This window comes from Ylistrum balloti, unplaced genomic scaffold (genome assembly GCF_031769215.1).
Source record: "Ylistrum balloti isolate Yb309-2 unplaced genomic scaffold, AGI_CSIRO_Ybal_v1 Utg370792, whole genome shotgun sequence".
In the NCBI taxonomy this organism is placed as follows: Eukaryota; Metazoa; Mollusca; class Bivalvia; order Pectinida; family Pectinidae; genus Ylistrum; species Ylistrum balloti.
The window spans coordinates 496,601-520,231 of record NW_026782462.1 but is presented as its reverse complement, the minus strand read 5'-3'; the positions used below and the strand labels follow the sequence as shown (position 1 = coordinate 520,231).

General features: G+C 35.9%; 2 protein-coding genes across 2 annotated transcripts; both read left to right on the top strand.

The window, feature by feature from the left end:
* Positions 1–732: 732 nt before the first annotated feature.
* Positions 733–2,645, top strand: LOC132558486 (pantetheinase-like). The gene is made up of 2 exons (XM_060223050.1): positions 733–933; positions 1,368–2,645. Exons 1-2 carry the CDS (start codon positions 733–735, stop codon positions 2,643–2,645), a joined length of 1,479 nt encoding a protein of 492 aa, XP_060079033.1.
* A 6,985-nt stretch (positions 2,646–9,630) lies between these two features.
* LOC132558489 (uncharacterized) lies at positions 9,631–13,035 on the top strand. The gene has a single exon (XM_060223054.1). The coding sequence runs from the start codon at positions 9,631–9,633 to the stop codon at positions 13,033–13,035; it is 3,405 nt and encodes a 1,134-aa protein (XP_060079037.1).
* The last annotated feature ends 10,596 nt before the right edge of the window (positions 13,036–23,631 follow it).

Below are 23,631 nucleotides of genomic sequence, written 5' to 3'. Positions count from 1 at the left end.
GGCGGAATTGTTTAGTTGATATTTTATGTAAGGATATGAGAAACACCAGATGTATCGTAGCTTGTTAAATATAGTTTTGTACTCTGTTACATGCCATTTATTCACCCAATAAACATTAGAAGTCACTGAAAAAAAAGCAAATGCAATTATAAATTGCTGCTTGCTGACGTGTTTGCAAATGACATGCCGCTTTATATAATATGTATCTCCAGAAGGCCAGAAGGCGAGATAGGTTGATTGTTAATAACTGTAGTGTAATTCGGTATTATGGACACAAATACTACCCGGCCTTCAAAATCGTTATCAGTCAAACCTATACACCATCCGTGTTTATCTCGACGACAAGCAGGTAGGTGTACACCTCTCTCACAATATTAAACTGTTTATAAACAGCGTTATATTGATAATATAATCCAAACATTTCTGTTTCATCATAATATCACTGCATTCATCAGTGTAACACGTCAAATCATCGAAGGTGATTCAGTTCTCACCAAAGAATGTTAACCAACAGCTTCAATATTTGTCTACCTAACCATTCACTATTCCACACTGTAGTGGGAAAACTACGATAAACAGGCGAATGTTCTCTTCCTTCCTAAACCAGTAGGTTAACACAAGTACACTACATATACAGAAAATGTTAGGATAACTAACGATATTTCTTTACCGTATGTACAAACTATACATTTTACAATACATATGTGATTGATATAGTTTTCTGTTACCAGGATGGCGTTGCTGGGACCCCGATTATTAATCGTACTTTGTTCAATTGTGTGCTGTGCATTGGCGTTCAAGGCAGCGGTTTACGAACATGCCGTCATATTTCCCCCGAATAGGATAGTCGTTTTGTCACGTGACGCAGCGCTAAAAGTTATGAAAAGGAATTTAGATGTTTACATTGAGCAGTGTAAAGAAGCGGCTACACAGGTAGAACTTACTTTGATTAAATATTGCTGGTTCAGATAAAAACATGCCACGAAGGCGCGATGTACTAGTTGTCAATATTCTTTATTGCTTACCAACACAGAACGTCAACGATTTGACATCATTCTTTAGGAAATCCATGATGAAACTTAATGTGATAAAATAAGGCAGAAAAGCTAAAGAACGTAGTATTGATATTAATTACTATAAATAAACACATTGGCTCGTCCTTCGTGTGTTTCAATTTGTACCAAACTAGATTTCAATACTTTTTTCATGTTTGTCGGATACAGTGTAGAGTAGGCTATATGCTCGTCCTACGTATGTTTCAATTTCTATCAAACTTGATTTTCAATATTTTTTCATGTTTGTCGGATACAGTTTAGAGTAGACGGTATGTTCTTCCTCACTCTTACGTGAACATTGTTTTTTTACAGAAAGCTGAGCTAATCGTGTTTCCAGAGTACGGCCTGTACGGTCTCGGCTGGACAAGACAAACCCTCGCCCCGTACCTTGAGTTTATTCCAGACCCTGATACGATGTCCTGGAACCCTTGTGTTGACCCCCTCCGATATAACAATACAGATGTACAGCGCCAGCTTAGCTGTATGGCCAAAAACAGCTCCTTATATCTAGTGGTCAATTTCGGGGCTAGACAACCATGCAGTGTCGATGTACACAACTGCCCGTCAGACGGACACTTTCAATATAGTACAAATCTCGTGTATGATTCCCAGGGCAAATTTATTGCAAGATATTTCAAACAGAATCTAAACTCGGACGAAACGCATTTTGACAGACCCTCCATCACAAACTATACCACATTCTCCACGCCATTTGGACGTTTTGGCACGTTCTCTACAAACGACATTATGTTTAAAAACCCAGCAATAACTCTGATTAAGAACATGAATATAACAAATATCGTCTACCCTGCAGCCTGGAAGAACGAACTGCCACTGCTGGCCGCTATTGAAATCCACTCTGCATTTTCAGAAGGCATGCACGTGAATTTAATGGCTGCAAATTTGCACGTGCCATCTAAGGGCTACCAAGGAAGCGGAATATATTGGCCCTCGGGCACTTCGAACAACGAGATCTACTACAACAACATGTCAGCAGGAAGTGGAGGAAAGCTGCTGGTACACGATCTCAGTCCGGTGGATCCCGGAGATCAAGTTCAGAATACTAAAAGAGCGAAGACACAAAGGATGACAGAGAAAACACGTCATTATAATAGTGTAAATGGAAGCGATGAATTCCAAGCTGTGATGAACCACGACCTGTATAATTTCATTCTTCTAAATTCCGGATACGGAGGAAGCTACAAGGTCTGTCAAAACACATTATGTTGTGAAACTGGTTTTGAAGGGTTATTCCAGAATACAGTGTATGCTTTAGGTGCGTTTGATGGAATCCATACACACAATGGCAGATATCCCCTGCAGGTCTGCGCATTTGTTCCCTGTGTCAATGGTTCTAAAACCAGTTGTGGTCAACCCTCCGTCAAATCTGTTGGTTATATGGACAAGATGTCTTTTTCTGGAAACTTTTCTTCAAATCGGTACGTATTACCGGAAGTGCTGGTAACACTTGACAACTCCACATTAGACATTATTGGGCGCACCTGGCTGTACCAGGAAGCCATTATCATCGATGTGGGTGTTCCTGGATCTCCCGTGTCTATTTCTATGTACGCGATCGGCGGTCCCTGATCTTACTGAGCCGTTTACTTTTGATCAATGGACATTTCGATATCACTTAGGTCCTATGAAATTATATTAATATATCACTTAACAGTTTTATAAATTAATCCAATAAATTATGCTTTGTTTGCACTTAATCCCTGACATTGCTGTATTAATGACTTCTCTGCTTTTTGCCCCTCCAGGCATTCATTGCCTAGTTTGAATTCTGGGATACATGTATGTATCAGCTCACGAAAAAGGTCAAGTTAGCTTGAAAATGCATGTCATCGTCGTTCTGTCGTCTATAGGAAGTGATTTCTCAGTAGCCAAAAGGTTAATTCTAAATTAGCCTGTAAGTCTCTAGACATTCAACATATTGAGGAACACTCGAACAAACCGGCGGCCCCAGAATCACGATTTGGACAGGTTTGTGCCTGAAATAAAGCCAGACAGTTTATAAAAACGAAGGATCTTGACTCGTATTTAAAGGGTTGACTCAATAACAGCACTTAAGGGATTTGTTTTGAACGAGAAAGCCTGATATCATATCTGTAGCTCTTATGTTGGTATGATGAAGTCAGACAAAGTTTGAAAGAGGAAATTATAATATTCGAGGTCTCAGGGGTCAAATACGAACAGTTAAAGGGCTTATTCTAAACAATCGGAAAGTCGAGAATCACGTCTGTCTAAAGACTTACATTATAATTATGATGATTTGCTTTTAGGTTCGTGGGATAAGACTAAACAAATTACTGTGGAAAGAAATTTATCGACATTTAGGTTTACATGGATCAAATGTGTTTAAACATTCAAATATTTTCTGATTTTGCAAAATGCTTAGATTCACGATATCTGGCTTGTATTTTTGTAAGGTCAAAGGTGTCAAATTTGTCAAAACATTCTAATCGTTTCACTTGGTTCATCAAAAGGTATAGAATCATGATATTTGGCTTAGATGTTGGTTTGGAAAAACACGAAATTTTCCGAAAAGAAATTACTTTAACCTATATTCGAAGTCACATGGCTCAAATTTGTTAAAACACTCAAATGTAGTTTTCTGAATTACTGTGAGACAAAACACTACAGTGTAAAAGGCTTAATATATTCATATACGGCTTTAAGGCATCAGGGATGGAGCACGACAATGTTTGTAGAAAGCAATGACCTTGACCCAGATTTTAAATAACCGATGTAGACTTTGACAGTTAATCAGCTTTATATATATGGCTGGATAATGATATTTAGTTGTGAGACTGTTATAACAAGACTCCAAATGAAGTCCATCAAAGTGTGTTGAGGTCATCGGGGTTAAATTGTTGAAATACTGTTATCAGGTATACTGATTGACGAAAACACTTAGTGGGGAAGATGTATTTGTGAAACAGCATAGAATACCAGTAGAGCGATGCAGGCCCATTGTTCCTCTTGCTGTTATTTGTAAATTTCTTTAGCGACATAGATATATAACATCTCGTTCTTTCATTATCATTTTATACAAAATTATCAATTGGTTTGTGGAAATGAGATTTTCACTGGAACAACCCCGATAAAAAAATTACTGATTACAATATGCATATATACACTGATGTACGATAATGTTTAAGGTCAGATAAGTGCGACTCATAATTTATTGATCTTATGATGACAAGTACACCAGGTATATATGGAACAAGTTGTATAAGTGGTGTATCATACGACAGCAATATGTTAGGTTTGTAATGCGTTTTCATAGACAGATATTTAAAGTAAACGAATGCGCCATTTTGAAGATAAATGATGAATGCTTTCGGAGATGATCAGACTTTCATCAATTTCAAACAATAGCATCACGATATTTAACAAAGATACATGCATAAAGACAAATATCTGTACTAATTGATGTGGAGGTCGTACAAAGTCAATCTGTCCTATGTTAACTTTGAACATACTGTTAAATGATGAATACTTCCGGAGCTGATCAGACTCTCATCAATGTTTAACAATAGCATCGTGGCATGTTAACACGTATATAAGATATAAACGTTATTGAGTTGATGACACTTTCGAAACAAGTTATTGCAGCTTATATCAATCACTCTTGTTGGTCCTTCCTTTTCATGTCCGTTACAGAAGTCGAACCCATGACGGCTAGGTGAGAGGTGAATGAGTTACCACTGCGCCATCCGATCAGCCAATTATAAACGAATCACATCACATGTCTTATTTCATGAAACAGTGATTCAACTAATCTTTTATTAGGAAAGAAACAAAACATCATGACCTGTCAATCTTATATTAGTATTTCTCACGTCAAGCTACATCCTGGTTATAATTATCTCCCTTTAACCGTGATTTATACCCTCTCTCTATCGTCATTCCAATAAACATATAAGACAAAGGTGGTGAATAAGATAGATGAAATGTCGTGGTGCTGAAATATATATATATATATTGTATAAGTACACAGTAACGTGATTGATATATTCTGTAATGTGTTATATCTTAAAAACGTGCCAGCGACTCGAGTGACATGCTATGCACGTGTATGCGACAGTAAGACAAATCAATGAAAACCATAACTACATGTATATCAATAGATTCTAAAGCAGATTAGCTAATTCGTTGTCAACAGGTTTAACAATGCTGTACGTTTTATAGTACATACATACATAGGTAGGAAATCCTAAAATTTAAAAAAACGTGCTACACACACCTGTATGTGTGTTGTGAACTAAAACTTGCAAAACATTTGTATTGCTTGTGTTGTCATTTCTTTAATCTAAAATGATGAATGGTACGATTTTCTAGTCAGGAATTACTATGATGGATTACCAGTCCGGAATAGACAGGAGCCATGATGTCTAGAGTATCAGTTGAATACTTCTGCAGATGCTATCCAATTTATATCTGACCATTTCAAAATTACAGCATCACATGTAATCACGTACATATAAGTTGGTAAAGTTTGGTTCCACATCGTAGTACGTACATGTACTGACTTGGCGCTATAAAATCCGGGGTTAAGTTTTATATATGTAATACATATACCTGTATTATTGAATCCAAATCTTACTCATTCTATATCATATAACTATATACTGTATACGTCAACACCTAATAGATCGTTAAACTGCGTATTTACAATGACACAAAATCAAACTTATCATTTTAATAAAATTGATCTCAATGAATGATAAATGTATTTTGATATAAGTAAACATTATTCAAATACATGCAGATCGAAATTAGCTAACACCTATTATAAATGTGAGAAAATTTCCGTCAATATCAGTTTGTTAGTCACAACGTCATTACAAAGTTCTATCGTTATACCAACACTTTCAGGAGTATAAATGGAGAGTAACGTCTGTTCCAGAATGATATTCCGTCATAATGGCTCCTGTCTATTCCGGAATAGTATTCCATAATCATGGCTCCTGTCTATTCCGGAATAGTATTCCATAATCATGGCTCCTGTCTATTCCGGAATAGTATTCCATAATCATGGCTCCTCTCTATTCCGGAATAGTATTCTGTCATCACGGCTCCTGTCTGCTCCGAAATAGTATTCTGTCATCACGGCTCCTGTCTGCTCCGAAATGGTATTCTGTCATCATGGCTCCTGTCTGCTCCGGAACGGTATTCCGTCAACATGGCTCCTGTCTGCTCCGGAACAGTATTCCGTTATCATGGCTTCTGTCTATTCCGCAATGATATTCCGTCATCACGGTTTCTGTCTGTTCCGGAATGGTATTCCGTCATCACGGCTTCTGTCTAACCTGGAAAAGTATTCCGTCATCACCGCTCCTGTCTGTTCTGGAATGGTATGCTGGTTATAATTTGTAACTATTGAACGAGTTCTCATGATGCACGGGGGAAGGGCTAATTGTACTAAATTTAGAAGTCACCGGAGTTGTAGAATTGAAATTTTAGCTCACGTAAACATCAAACAGGTAGTATTCAAATTATCAACATCAATGGTTCTCAGTTTGATCGTCAATGGTTCTCAGTTTGATCATTAATGGTTCTCAGTTTGATCAGTTGGCAGAATAGATTAATAGATTGATTATATCCTAATTTTCTAGAGAGTATTTCCCCCTCGTAATTCTTCAGCATGTGCTTACTTCTATGATATCTGATTTCTCTTTTCATGCTGTTTTCAAGGATTGGCAAAATCAAACATTCCGTGACGCTGAGGTCCTAGAGGTCTAATTTCATTACCTAATAAGTCGATATCTAACAATGCCTTGTGTTAATTTTGTCCAGGAATTCCAATCAAATGTCAATGTGAATATTAATGACGAGAATATTGGTTAATTCAAATGTATCTATTTAGCTAGATAAGCATTGAATTGACGTGATGATGAATGTAGTGTTAACCGTTTTATGTATGTAGATAACGTACTATCTCCCTGATCAATCATTACGTAGAAGTAAGGACGTTTAACAATAGAATATTTGATGGAAAGTGAGTGAAGTTTATTGTTAACCTCGGAGTCCGGGGAAATGCTTCAGGTGTCTATAACTAACCTTTATCAATAACCTGACCTTGTTGTTTTATAATTATGTGGTCGTATAATTTATTTTCTGTAAGATAATGGCCTATCTGTTAAGGTTCCTATCCAGGGACGATTTATGTCATCAGAACGGAGAGGAGAAGAACCAGGATTGTGATAATAACCAAACCCATTAGATGAAGTACGACCCTGCGCGAGGTATACTCCTTGTACTATTGTCACACCGTGATTTATCAGTACATAACCTACAGTGATTTAATCATTCTAATTACACGAAATCCCACTTTTGCTGTTTTGTTGTTTGATTAATCATACAATGTGTTTATGTACTGGGTAGGACTAAATAGATTTTATTGGGGTGTAGATCGACTTCCTAGACGTAACCGATACACAGTACAGAAAAAGGTCGTGAATATGTCAGGGAAGGGCCGACAGTACAAGCTATGTCACAAATAGACACATATACACGGATGTTGTAAAATGTTAGTAGATATTCAATACACATAGCATTGCAAACAATTGGCATTAACATTGATGTATTTGCCAAACAAAGTATTAATTTTAATTTCTTGGTTATCTATTTTCAATCTAGTTATTAACGTTTGTTTTTAATTAGATTTTCCTGTTGTATTGTAAACACGCGCCCGTGAACTATGACCTTTGACCACATTTTTGTGCCTGACATGTCGTTGATAATGTCATTATTACGTCATTGTTGCGATTTGACATCAATTGCTTTATTACTTTTATCAGGTAAGAAGACCGCACACAATTATTGCCATGTTTAACAGTCAGGACTTCTGCATCGACGTCGTATATATATATACGTATATGTACTTTCAGGTATATTTACAAAACGTTTTGATAAGAAAATGATGTCACGCAATACACGTGATTTACATGATAAAATAAGACTACCGAAACTTTCGTCACACAAACATGTTTTCAGTTTCTATTGCGTATCGGATGAAAAATGAAATAATCTCCACCTTTATTATAATGAAGTACGTCATTTGTCGTTAACATACCATACAAAGCCACGCACTGACAATCATATGTAATTATATATTCACTGTCGGACGTTATGTGTTATCGAACTCATGAATTTCTGTCAGGACAGGGAAAAGAGTGTTCAAATTGTCAATCTATATTCAATTGGAACAGATTAACTGATTACCCTTGTGTTAATACGTGACATTGTAATTATGTTTTAGTATGACTGGACTTGGTCTGGTATCAATACGATCTTCAAAGATGATGACGTCACACAATTGTCTTTTCCAAACTAAAATTAACGTCGAATAGCTTGTATTTTTATCAAGACAGAGGAGGTATCCAGCATTCCGTTGTGAAGCATTAAGAATCTTAATGTAGTAATAAGTTAATTGTATGTAATATTCGTCCGTGTGTGCTAAATACTGGGTACATAATTCGTTTGTTGTTTAAATATTGATGTTTTGTGTTTCTGGTTAATTTGTGAGTACAGGTTGAAAACGTTTGAAAAAGTTTTCCTAACAGATATTAAATATGATACTCCTTTAAGGCTGTTTCCCGTATCCTATAGTGCCCTATATTGTCTGCACAGCAATAAATTATCATGTATCGCGGTAAAGGTGTTTAGATCATCACTGATATATAGTCGACTGTAACAATTAACATGGTGTATTTTTTAAAGTTATCTATTGTCTTCTTGGCGACGATTTATTTAATCAAGATTGGTAAGCTTTATTATGTGATATTCAAAATTATCTGAATGAAAATTACGACCATACGTACTTTTAGCTTACAATTTAAAAACAGCATAATAAATCCACAAGAAGGAATAAAAAAAAACAAGATAAAAAAACAAAAACAGAAATTAATTAACTAATTACTTCATTAATGTTTTGATATTTGATACAGTAAGACGCTGGTTATGGAAATTCCTATTTGTATGTTCGTGTTGGGTATCATTATGACGCATTCTCCTCAAATAGACCCCTCTGGTAAGTATACACAATGCCATACTTCTTCAATGAAATCATAAATTCTAAGTGACTTCAGTGAAAAAAAAGCATTGACGAAAACCATTAAAATACAGCAGTACAGAGTTCGTGTGTAATTAGGCAACACAATGTATTATCTTTTCTTTCAAAAGTGAAAACATACTTATATCAATGTCGGCTTCAAATATCTTCTGCCTATTTATAAACGAATTACCACATTACACGCAGCCGATGGTGGTAGATAAGGCCTGTCCTAATCTCCTGGCTCTCTTAGCCTCAGGCGTCTTGTCTCTGTACGTCTTGACATGCGGGCTGTCACTTACGTTTCTCATAGTGTCATCTAGCTATCTCTCCGCCGAACTGATGCTCACTTGTCTCCAGTTCGTGTACAATACAGGTCGTGCTGTGTTAACTCCAGAGCCGGGGCATTGGGCCATTCAAGTCATGAATTACGTCACTTAGGCAGTTGCTCCGGCTGGGAGAGAGAAAGACGATATCAACACTTATTTACGGTTGGACTATAGGCTGAATATGGCTCGAACTGTCGGGATTTCGTTCGGCACGTCTTTGTTTCGGACAACACTGAACTGTTATATATTACTATCAGCTTTATTGAGTGTAGTGATATCTGTAAATCCTCAGACTTGTCGGGAATGTATATTACGTAACACTTGTCGACCGCCAACGTGTTCTTGCTGCAATGACAATATGCCAATATTGGCGAGAAACGATACACCACAGATGGTGTTTTTCACGTTTGATGACGCGATCACTCCAACGGTGGCCAATTTCTACAGAGAACTGTTTGATACCAACAGAACTAATCCAAATGGATGTCCTGTTAAAATGACCCTATTTGTTTCTCATGCAAATACTGTATACAGTCTAGTCAACGAGTTTTACAGAAAAGGGATGGAAATTGGTGCACACAGTGTCTCTCATGGCCACATGAATAAATGGACTTTTAAATCAGAGGCGAAATCACAAAAAGAAAATATAGCGCGAAAGGCAGGTGTACCAATGTCAGAAATCAAAGGATGGCGAAGTCCATTTTTGGAGCCTATCGGAGACGCTCAGCCAAAATCACTCAATGAGCTAGGTTATACGTACGACGCCACTCTCACAATTAGTAAAAAAGGGTTGAAGAAACCTCCTATACCGTTCACATTAGACTATGGATGGCCGTACGATTGTAAAATTAAACCTTGCCCACAGTCTTCCCATAAAGGATTCTGGGAAGTACCAGTAATATCCGTGATGGACCACTTGGAGCGATTTGACTGTGTGTACGTCGATGGATGTCATACTCCACCTCCTAACGAGGAAACTGCATTCAAGTTCCTATGGGATAATTTCAATACATATTATAGTGGAAACAGAGCTCCATTTGGTATGAATATGCACGCTTCTTGGTTTTACTATCCCGATCGGCTCCGTGCAATGGACAGATTTATCAAGGTCCTCAACAAACTTCCTGACGTGTATATGGTATCGGTGAGTCAGGTCATTGATTGGCTCAAAAACCCAACTTCGCTGTCAGATATACATTACTTTAAGCCTTGGGGATGTAAAAACCCCAAAATAACGTCGCATCACCATAGCCGATTGCCCAAAAAAGTACCCCGTGTAAAGGCTTCACCCAGTACAAGCAGGTTGAATACTCAACATAAGCAAGCTGAACAACAAAGACAACTGCGAATACAACAGGCTAAAAACAGTTTTATGCTTCGACAAAAACAGAGACAAAAGGCACAGCAGAAGCTATTTCAGCAACACGGAATACAAAATCCACAGCAGAGGGCTACTCAATCGTCAAAAACAGTACAGACAAAGAACAAAGTACCATTCGCTAGCGGCACCTTAGGGCGTCAGCAGTACATTTGGTTACAGAGGCAAAGGGCTAGACCGAATCTTAATGCCAGGAAGCATACTTCTCTAGGAAAGACGCGAATGTCCTGGCAAAAAGCATTAAGACATCAAGTGATGCATCATATACAGCAAAGTATGCCATCAACGACTCCAAGCGTGTTGTGGAATTCTATGATGAATCCAAAACCTGTAACGCCTACGAAAGAACAACTACAAAGACAGAAAGAAGAACTATTAATGAAAAGGAAGAGTAAACAACGCGAAGAACAAAGAAGGCTTATGAAAGAACGTCAGGCAGCCGAACAAAAAGTTATAAAAGAAGAAAAACGTCTTGCTGAGCAAAAACGTCAGGATTCATTGATTCATGCAAAGAAAGAAAGCATGATAAAATCCAAGCATTCGAACCTCACACCTCGTAATAAAAACAAAAAAATAACGACAGATTCACCTGTTCGACAAAATATCGTCCATACAAAGAAAGAATTAAGAGATCTTTTGAGGTTTGCTGAGAGTAATCTTGTTCAATCACGTCTTCTATTTGGTGTGGGAAATTATCCAAAGGCACAAGAACATCAGTCAAAAAGCAAAAAATTGTCTGAATTAAAACCAACCCATAAAAGTGTAGAGCAACCTAAACAACCGAAAACGGTAACAACAACAGCAGCAACAACAACAACAGAATCTGTGAGAGAAAAAACGACAAAAGTGTCAAAATTTTCAAAAATGAAGGAAATTCCATCAGCGAAACAAACCGTTAATTCACATAATTTCCTATTTGATAGTTTTCAAGACGTGGTTGGAAATAACAAGGAACTATGGACTTGGGCAATACCTAAAAAGCGAAAAAGCAAGAAGGTTGAGAAAATACAATCAACACTACCACCTATCAAAGTTGCTACAACAGGAGGTTTTATCAATTTTAATCCTACCACTGTATATTCGTCAGTTCGCTCCAAGCAGACTGATATCAAATCCGGCAAGGAATTAACTAAACTACAACAAAGTACGGTTGCACCTGTCTTCCAAGCCTCATCTGTACAATATTCTTTTCCAGAGGAAGCTACACTTATTGAACCTAACAGGGGTCTCGACCGATCCATTACGCCGCTATCCCTGGGTGCTAAACTGACAACGATGCACAACACAAGGGAGACATGTAATCAAGGAGTTACGTGCATTCTTCCAGCCTGTAATTGTTTGTCCTCTGTTACCCCTGGTAACCTTCAATCAGCGGACATCCCTCAAATCATATACATAACCATTGATGGAGATATCAATTTTTCGGGTTTCACAAAAATGCGTTCATTGTTTTCCCGTCGACGAAAGAATCCTGACGGATGTCCTATTGGAGCAACAATGTTTGTGTCCCCCACTCGATCTTCTGTTCGCTTGGTAGATCGTTTAAATAAGGATAATGTTGAAATTGCTATCCAGGGTAGTAAATCCCTCGAGCAACTAACTGGGAATTTGTTATCGTCAGAAATTGACAGTTATAGATCAAAATTATCTCAAACAACCTCTTTGTCCACCAACCAAATCACGGGATACAGAGGTCTGGACTTCAAGCCTTTAAGTGACAATGGAATGCAGGTTTTGCAAAATAAATCTATGTTCGATTCTTCAATGATTACCAAATCGAATGTGTGGCCATTCACCCTCGACTATGGATGGAAAGGAAATTGTGAAAACGGTGCATGTCCAAAAGACACATACGCGGGAGTTTGGGAAGTACCTATAGTACCAGTAATGAATAGCAAGACAAAGGAAAGCTGTAACTATGCAGACGGATGTAAAAGCCAACCAAATACAAAGGAAGATACATTCAAATTTTTACTCGAAAATTTTAACCGACATTATAGATCAAATCGTTCGCCTTTCGGAATACATCTCAGTCAAAAATGGTTCCACTGGTATTACCACCATAACCTCTCGGGGCTTAACAAATTCCTGGATCGCGTGCTGCTTTTACGGGATGTGTATATAGTATCAGTTTCTGACTTGATCGATTGGGTAAAACAACCCACTGCTCTAAACCATCTTCACAAATTCCGACCATGGCGATGTTGATGAAGAACTTTCGTAATTTTTGTAATAATTGATACCACGGACTACCATCAGTTACTAGTTTGATCAATTTCGTGGAAAGATATATCAGATACTGTGAAAGAAAGGCGGTTTAGCTCTTACAAATGCTTATTAAATGTCTGTACCAGACAAGGTTTCTGTAGCTACCAGCAACAAAGGAAGACGTTGTGTTACAGGGTCGACACAAGAGTATCCATATAAATATTTTTGTACTAGCATATGAACCAGGAAACCGGTGATGTATATAATAAAATAAGGCTTATTCTTTTATCAAGATTATATGTTCTGAACAATGAGTCGTAAAAGGACTCAGATCTGAACATAAGACGTGGCCGTCAGGCTTTTCTGCACCTGTGTGGAAAGTCCAATCTATCACTAACACCTTGGCCGATGGATATATTGACCTGACACATTAACAATGACATTAATAGTTGCAATGTTCTGCTTAGCAGTGCCGTATATTTATCACGATATGTCTATGCTTTAGTTTCGTAAATTTAGGAGAATTTTGACATATATGTATATAAATCTGCCAAGTTTATTCTCTTAAAATATTTCGTAATTATTTATTTTTGGTTTAATATGCAGTTACATTTGTATTTAAAATTAAATCTTGACTGTTAAATATATTATAAATTTATTTAACAGTGATATAATAGTACACCTGGATGAGGTTAAATGATATAATATAAATTCATCAGAAGCTTATGACTTATTTAGCGTTCAACTGTAAGGACCTTTCTTGCTAGATTGTACTAATCAGCTGCCGTCACTTAAAATGTCTGTTATTTGTTTGTTTACGATCAACACCGCTGTAAAATAGAATATTGATATATGATGTATATTTTGTTAAATTATTATTGTATATTTACGACAGAACAGAAACAAAAAAAAATTGACAAGATAAAAGCTAGAATTAATTCGTTACAAACTGCTGTAAATGGCACGCACCTGACTAAACCTGTCATCCTTGTCACTAACGATAATAGTAAACTAACGCGAGAACATCAACTTTGTTATACATAATTATATCTGTAAGGAATGGAGCTTGTCTACATTAATAATCATCACTTATTTGAGTGCATATTACCAATTACCAAAATTTCTATTGTGAAGCAAAAACTCGTGTCGTTAATTGCCAAAACAAATAGTAGTTTTAATACCTTTTTAATTTACAATAACACTTATGCTTTGTTAAACACTGTACTTTGGCAGTCTTATAAGCAAATTAAAGATGCTTTTCGCAAACAATAATCTGATAGATGATACATAAAATTAGTGTAACATTTCTACAAATCAGTATATATGTACCCCATGGAATATTCTGCATCTGTCCTACATAAGCATTTATTGTGAGTCGTGATGTATTGAATATGTTACGTCTCGTTGATATGACATTTGTTTCATTATTTGCCTGTTGACACAAACTGTTTGCGTTACTGTGTAATTTGTATTTAACAAAGGAAATGTGAGATTTGAAAATAAAAGACGACTTTCCAATTTTTTCGTGTAGTTATTTTGAGTGTTTAGTACATACGTTATCTTTTATAATTAAAAAAAAAAAGATGTTGCGATGTAATTATTTTCCTGCTAAATCAAAAATAGAACTGTTCCCCATTAATGCTCTATAAATCGTTCACGTATAGTATGACAGGTGGAACTTCAGTTGATAAAAAGAACGACCTCGTATATAATTATCATGATGATAGTTTTAAGGGGCAGTAAACATATTATCACCACATTAATCACTTTCTCGTGAAATCTACTATATAAAGATGTATATATAAACTATTAAGTTAAAATATGACATTGCGTTATAATTGCAAATTCCAGTCATCAATATTTATGACTTATTTTTTCTATGAAAATAAATAATTCATAGTGGAGACAGTCAGGATTATTCGTTTTCAGAATAGATACTAATTATAACTTAAAATTATGATTGTTGACATTGGTAGTTCGCATATGGTACTAAATAAAAGATCCAAACATTATGTTTTTTGTCTGGTGGTGTAAACGAGTCAGCGTATGCATTTTGGTACGGCATAAACGCCAATTATATATATAAAACGCCAATTATATATATATACATTGTATATGCATGCCATTCATATTCATGACAAAAACTATTCTAATTAGTAATTACGGTGTTCTAGAAAATGACGAAGCTGTATACGTATTCGGGTTATTTTCGTCATCGTTTAAAGCTGTGTTATCTTCGTCATGAATCACTTAAAAAATGAATGAGTTACGGAATATATTGCATTTTAGGGTTATTGCACCTCTCCATCTTTATTTATTTAAGTTTCCTACGTTGCCTCCTAGGGTTTAACAGTATAGATCCTTAGCCTCACTGATGAGTGAAACAGTTTTATAATTGGGCTCTCTGTATGTAACCCTAAACTTGCATTGTATTGTGTCATTTGTATTGATCATATCTTTAAGACAGACCTGTTCAACAAAGGGCGAGATGGACAAAGGTTAAACTGAGGAGATTTTTGAAGTGAGTTCCGTGTTTGTTTAATAGAAAGTCGTGTAAACGCTTTATTTGTTTTTTTTTGTTTTTTTTTTCAATATGAAGGATGATCTAGTCCGTGAGGTTCTGCTTATTAAAAAAAACGTGACGACCACACATGACTTACATAGCTAGAAAGCACAAGGTAGGTAATGATAAAGGTGATGTATATGACGATGTCAGTATTAATGATATCCCATGGCCAACGTGATGAGCTAAATTGACCTGGACGTAAACTGGTCTACCTGATGTCATATAGTGACCAGTACTATGAAATGATTAATGCCACGCTCCCAAATGATGTGTATTGTTACTAATCAAGAAAGTGAAAGGATATGCAATAATAATTTCCATTTCATTAAGAGAAAGTGGATCAAACTGAAAAACGAAAAGTATACATTTACCTAAACTATCTCTAAAAACAAAGGTTTCGTTAAAATAATCAATTTTATATGTTTCCTTAGTCGAGGTTTCGGGAGATGCAGGTAGATGAAAATTATGGGGACGTTTTGCGGTTGTCATGGTGTTTTCATTGAGAAATATTATATTTCTCTGAGCGATATGAAGATGGATATGTCTTATATTCGTTTGTTTGTCTGTTGGTGCCGTTGTGCGATATGAAGAGGGATATGTCTTATACTCGTTAGTTTGTCTGTTGGTATTTTTGTTGTATACCTTTTCTCGTTTGGAGGCGTGTGGAACTTATTGAAATTGATACGTAACCCTACACATACACTAATTCCAGATGTGTAAAAAGTGTGCTTTCTACTCTGAACACTACAATTCCTCATTCAAAAGTGAAGAGACACCATCATCCAATGATTACGCCAGCTTTATTTGCAAAGACAGATGAACTACGGTACAATGATATGATAGTGAATTATGCTGGAAAATGTTTCATAAAAATAAATATCAAAATCAACGAAAAATGTTACAATGTGACAAAACTTTAATTGGTCGAATGTTCTGTTGAATTTACCTCCGTCGAGTTTGATCGGAGGATGTTTATTGCCATTGAATATAGACTGTGACCTATGTCCATATTTACATTAACAGTGTATTTGTTGAGGACCTTATCATAGTAAGTCAAAGATGTGTGAAATCCTTTTCTTTCACCTTTTGACATATCAAGATATCTTGTGTTGAAATGATTAAAAAGAAAAAAAAAAAAAAAAAAAAAACTAAGGGACCATTCCTATTGTGAATATCAATTTCAAGATATTATCTAAAGCATCACTCAGTAAACTCTATATTTACATCAGTCACTTACTTCGATCTAAACCCACTACACACGTATACCTAAGGTCACCACATCCCATTTTTTTCTGTAACGGATGTAACAATGGGCAGTTTTTCCTTAAAGCTGTTTAATAATCTTGATTCGTGTTTCAAGTTCCCTCCTGTGAACTCAAAAATACATTTCTACGGTTGAAAGATACTCATTTATCTTTATATACATACAGCATAATGCCACCCACATCAAGATGGGATATCGGTGGCAGGGACAAAAACAAGATCTAGAGAAAGAAAATTTAAGAAAGGATCTTGCGATACGACGAACACTACAGTTACCCCTGAATAAACGACCACCTGTCACATTGTTCCCGTCCATATCCAAACATTGGATTTTTATCCTAAAGTATAAGAAATTTATCTTTGATATAGGGATACGAAAAAAACTACAGTGTAACACTGAATTAATGGTCAGCTACATTGCCTTTATCCTGCAGACACTACAATGCCATAGCTGGAAATGTGTTGCTACACTTACCTATCATATCCATTCCCAGTTGTAGATTTATATTGAGTACAAAAAGTAAAAGATCACTTTTTAAAGATAAAATTATTTGTATCACAAGACAAAAATCTTTTGGAATGTGAAATACAAGAGTGAGGTACAACAATAAGAACACGATTTGACCCACTTTAAATCAATTTCATTCAAGCATGTCGTGTATGGTTACGAAAAAATGTTCATAACTCTCTTAAACAAAGTAAAAGTCCCAATGGCGCTGAAAATTCAAAAAGGTTGACAAGAAATCGCGGACAATCGGTAATGCGTTGCTGTAGCATGTCCCACGCATGCTCGACAGGGTTAAGGTCAGGTGAAAGACTAGGCCTGTCCATACGCTCGACATTTTCTGTTTGAAGATATTCATTGACAAGTCTAATTCTATGTGGTCTAGCATTGTAGGCCATCAGTACAAATACAGGACTGACAGAACCCGCAAAGTGCCATACAGTTGGATGAAGGATTTCGTCCCAACACCGTAAGACTGTAAGGCTACCACATTCAACCACATTCAACCATCTTCATGTCAGTCCGATCATCAAAACTGATCCCTACCCAAACAATTACCGTGATCCTCTCAGCATACCTCTCACTTACCCAACGCCAAACTCGCTTCCTGTCATAATGAAAGTCCGCACAATACATGGATTCAACCGTAAAAATAATAGGTCGCCATTGATGCAGTCGCCAATCAACAAGGTCAGCTGGTGCCTAGATTCACTATGACAGCATGCAAATCGAGGGCATACAGTGGATCTGAAAGCGCAGAAATTCTTCTTCCAGTTGCTTGACGGAAGTCGTCTTTCAACTTGCAAACCGATTTCATCTAGAAAGAGTGCTGCTTAAATAACGATCGTTACGGGCTGTCGTGTACCATGGTCTAGCCAATGTAGGCCTCTCTCTGAATTTTCCGGCCATCTGGAATCGATTCCATAATTGGGAAATGGCACTCTATGACATATTGAAGTGTGCAGTCACAGTTCGTTGTAATTGTCCTGATTGCAACATCCTGACTGCTTGACCAGCCTCTTCAGCTCTCATGTGAGGTCTCGATGCTAAACAATGTTCAAAACTGGGTGGAAAATGATAGGACGTTTAGAAGAAAGAAAACAATGTGTTGGTTTATTTGGCGTTAAGTCCACGCAAACTTTCAATTAAAGCACAATAGGCGGTATGATTTTGAACCTATATATATCATGATGTCTTTTATTGTGGGTTAAACGGGCAAATTGTCCATACATTGGTGATAAAACAGTGCCAAGCTTAATTCATTTTAATGGCAGAAAAATCACATACTTGAGGAACATCATTAAGATAGATATAGTGATATAACCAGCTAATTGTTGGGGTTGGAAAATATCACACAAGACGCAACAAGTTTTGTATATCAACAAAAGTCGCTTTGCAATCCTATGCGTATGCAAGTGTAAAGAACAAATGTGTTTTGACTGTTTTGCTACAGTAACTAGGAACGAGATGTTGTCATTTCGGGGAGGTTAAACATCATGTTTGTCATTGCGCTCGTCACCAATTGATCGATCAGAATGGTATGGCTGATTGAGTGACAAAATGTTTTATAAATACCGAGAATATAAGATGGAGTATTACAGTATTGAAAGGCGTACAGGAATGTCGTGCCTGTTGGCCGTGTAATGTGGCTCATTAAGTGAAAAAATAACTGAATCTGACATGATTGGAGACAGGTTCACTTTATCTTATTTTTTGATGACCGACCTAATTGCCTGGCTACTGACGAGGATATGATGACACAGACCAATATAATATATGGACAATATACATAACAGGTATAGAATCATCGTTATCCATCACGTTATTTTCCGCAATTACATAAAAAAATAACTTTTTACGAAATAGATAATCAAAATATTGAAAACTTTCGTAAACTATAGAAATGACAAGCATAAGACGTATGGGTAACACAATATTTGTCACCAATATAAAATTTGCAAGTATTCAACATCACACCACTTTTAATATACATTCAACATAAGTGGACATAAAGCCATGAGAAAACAATGAACGCATCAATTTTTTCTACCATAGAAATACATCAGAGAGGTTAACATGGAATTGCTGTAGTGTTCCTTCGAAGCTGCAATACTGGTAACATAACGATACCAAAGTCGATGAAATTCGATACACTTACCATTGAATCTTATAACTCTTCCTAACATTGAACAAGACATAGTGAGAAGTTATTACGCATTACTGTCACTCGTTTTCTGCATCAAGTGCATGAATGTAATTCTACCAGAGGATGTTCCGTCCGTTGAGATAACAATAATGTTGTAGCGGTAAAGATATGATTTGCATAACATATCAGCTTTAAAATATGTTTAAGCCTTACGTTGTATGTTCTTAACACCGTACATATAACGGGACTATATCTAAAGTGTTAAATTTGCAAGAAGATCTACGTTTGTAGAAATGTGATAAATATATCTTAATTATCATAACTTAATGACACAGCTACACAAATCGACGTATGTTTTAATTGCTAGTCCATATTGCAAAAGTTTTTCGCAAAGATACCTCAGTTTTCAGTTGAATTAAATTGCTCGCATTGTTTTTGTTTTATTTTTGCAATTTAAATATCGTAAAACAAACTTCAGTGGCAAATGAAATCCGAGTTCGCGTAGCTAATATATCCCAGGTAGCCATGCTAGGGGAACAGCGTTACTGTCATTTCATTTCTCCGGGTTATATTAATTAATTTTGATAATTTCCGTCATGAAAAAGGAATCATTATACGTACCAAGATAATATGTCTGGTGTAACCAAATGCGAGACAAATATTCGAGAAAACCTTTCTATGAGTATATAGAATCTAATGATTTATCGTGTTCCTGAAATCAAATGTCGGAGTCAGTGCGGAAAATTGTTCTAGAGCTGAATTCTGATGTGCTACTTTCTCATGTCAAATGATGGCTGTTTTGTGACAGTGAAATGTATATATCTAGTACAAAACCAACGAAAACAAATTTAAGATGCAGTAGACAAACTCCAGATTTTAATTCTGTAGGTCCATAAACAGATTTGACAAAGCAAAATATCCACGTGAATGAAAAATCAACATAGGCGAAATTAAATCAGCAATATTTGGAGTTTTGGGGTTTTAGTTTACAAATAGATATTTGATTTGTTAACTGTTTTTTTCAGCCAAATGTTTTAGAAAGATCTCATGTATGACGTGTATCAGGGTTTATAATTAATTGCTTGGTGACGGAAGCTGTAAATCTGTATCTTCATGTCTACTTCAAAAAGTTTTAAATGCGATAGAAATGCATCGTATATTGATTAATCAGAAACAAAACTAGATAAAATGTAATAAAATTTTGTGGTGTTTTTATTTTCATTTAATTACGAGATACTTTCCTTTATTCGAATCTTTTAATCGTTTTCGGGAATGTTTTATTACATAAAGGTCTCATCTTAACTGTCGTCATTTCCCGCCGTTAATCTGTCAGGATAAGGTAACTGATACTAACGGATCGTAAAAGTCATCGCTTTCCTCGATATAGATGATAAAGTGTCTCGGCTATATACATAAACCTTTGACAAAAACTTGATATGTATAGATGAATTTCCGTTTAACATTAATATGATAATTTTATATGTGAGCAAAATCATTAATGTATTTATATAAACCACCAATCGAGTGGTCGCCGTATGTCGTACATAATCTCTATAATAGTAATCTTATGGCTATTCGCCCTAAGTAAACTGTGGTCCGAATCCGAGCGAGAAACAGTCGCATTTCTGTCCCAATATATACATACAAAACAATGACCGCAGACAAGTAGGGATCTTCAATTCACATTTGACTTTGCTTAATCCGCTTGTAAACTTAACTCAATTCCCCAACAAAGAAACATGCATGTCTTACCTAACGGCGATATCTCTAACCAAAGACGTTAATTATTATCATACAAAGACATGCCATAGTCATAGTGATGGCTACCAAATGGTCACGACATGATCAGAGTGAACATACACAGAGATACGTAATGAAGAATATTTTTATATTATAAACAGTAGAATGGACCTTACTGTGGAACCATTAACTTTCGTGGGAGATATATTTTTGTTGATTGTCTGGACGTTCTTAATCCACGAACTTTTGAATCAATATAAGAAGTTTTACTGAGTTATACTAACTCATAAAATCATAAATTTTATTTGTTTATTTTATTAAATTTTTTTAAACTACACAAATTAAGCCGAACAAAATAATGTGCTTTACAGCGTTTGTTAAGTTTATATCTTAAGAGTAATTAAGATTGTCCTCGTCCTTTTTATTAAGCTTGCCATTAAAAAACAAATTATAAAACTTAATCAACCTTTTCCTTTAGTACTTCTTCATGTATTGAGATAGGAAAAGGTTAGTTTTGTAAAGAACATTGATGAAAAGATAATGATGAAGAATTCTTCTATCTTACTCTTGTAATAACTTCATTTCATATACCGGATAATTAAGATTCTCCTCTCCCTTTCGAAAATCAAACTGACCATAACAGCTAGCGAGTAAGTCAGGTTTCCCTCGTCCTTTCATTAGTCTGACCATGAAATCTAGAGGTTAAAGCAGATTGTCCTTGCCACTTTTGTCTTGCCATTATTTTTAAGATGATAGTAACTGAAGAAGTAACTTTTTTTATTTCGTAGATGAACTTCACAAACGTAATTCAAGTGAAGGTATAGCACAACTCTAAAACTCTTAAAGCTAACTGATCTCTTGAACGTTCTCTCTAAAGGAAGTTTCTTTACAAAAAAAAACCTAAAGGTAAACATTCATGGATCAACAAACAAATCACAACCAACTGGAAGTTATTAATTTACTAAATGTTATGTGGTGATATTCCTGACAGGTCGGAATATTCATACCATAAAATACGTAGTTGTACAAGGAAATATTACATATCAGAAAGGGCTGGTCATTTAAATTCAACGTCATAGACATGACCAATTCTTCCTGGTAAGCAATCGCATCATGTACACCTAGTATCATCTAGAGGATGATATATGCAGATACAAGCAATTTTCAATGATCCGTTTTTCTTTCCTGCTAATTAACAAACATGTTTCTTGAAAATGCCAGACATATTTTTATTTAACATTTTTCGTACCAAATAATGCATGTATTTGCATCTTGTTTACATTTAAGCTAATTGACGGATCAATATCATGTAAATATGAATTCGTCATGCATGACCGACCGTACGTTCACCTAGGTCAGTTAGGTTTTGTAACAATGAACGTTTGCTGACAGATATGGGCAATGGTATTTGACCTTAGACCTCAATCACCGAGGTCATTTATCAGAAAAAAAGTCCAAAAAACTTTAACAACATACAACGTATACTAAACAGGATGACACTTACAGGCATGTGTATATCTAGTTGATAGTGAATGTGACATATTTACTCTAATTACCTATAGATTATATATATCACTTTCAATCGACATCTCGTGTATCAGTAGGGGTCGACTCTTTCAATCCAAATCATATCATAGATATTCTATTCACAATTGGTATATTTCGTTAACCATATTGAGTAGTTTTCATGAGTCATTCCTTAATTCTCTGAAGAAATATCACAATGCAGTCGTACTGTTAAAACTACCACATAGATAAATCAGGACACAGTTATGGATACAGTTGAATACTTCCTTAGTGAAATACAGTTAAAACATAGAAATCATTGCACAACGTAGAAACTGCAGAAAACAATAACTAAAAAAAAGTAATCTAATTGCATCACAGTAAAACAAAGGAAGACAGACAGACCTGAATAGGTTTTTAAAAATAAAAATAGAATTTGATAAACAGCATGATATATGAATACGACCGATGGTAGATCACGACGTAGACCAAATGCACGAGTATGCTGGCAAGTTCATGTGGTGTGATGTGTACATGATGTGTCAACTGTTTGACTGCAGTGTTGACTTTGGTTGCATACCATCCTTACTGTAGACTGTGATAAAGTTATATGATAGATTTAACTATTTCCCTCTCTTGTCAATAGGTAAGGCATACTTACAAGATGTTTGTGTATAAATGTAGATACAACATTTACAGTGTATGAACAAGTACATTGACCATTCTCCTAAGTACCTTTATATTGACCACAGGTGTACATTAGCCATTTCCGGCTACACCTGGTGTGATTTAGGTCTCTTCTGACACAGATCAGTGCCGTCTGAGGCATGTTAACACCACTAGAGAGAGTTACAAGGAAATAGTTATCTC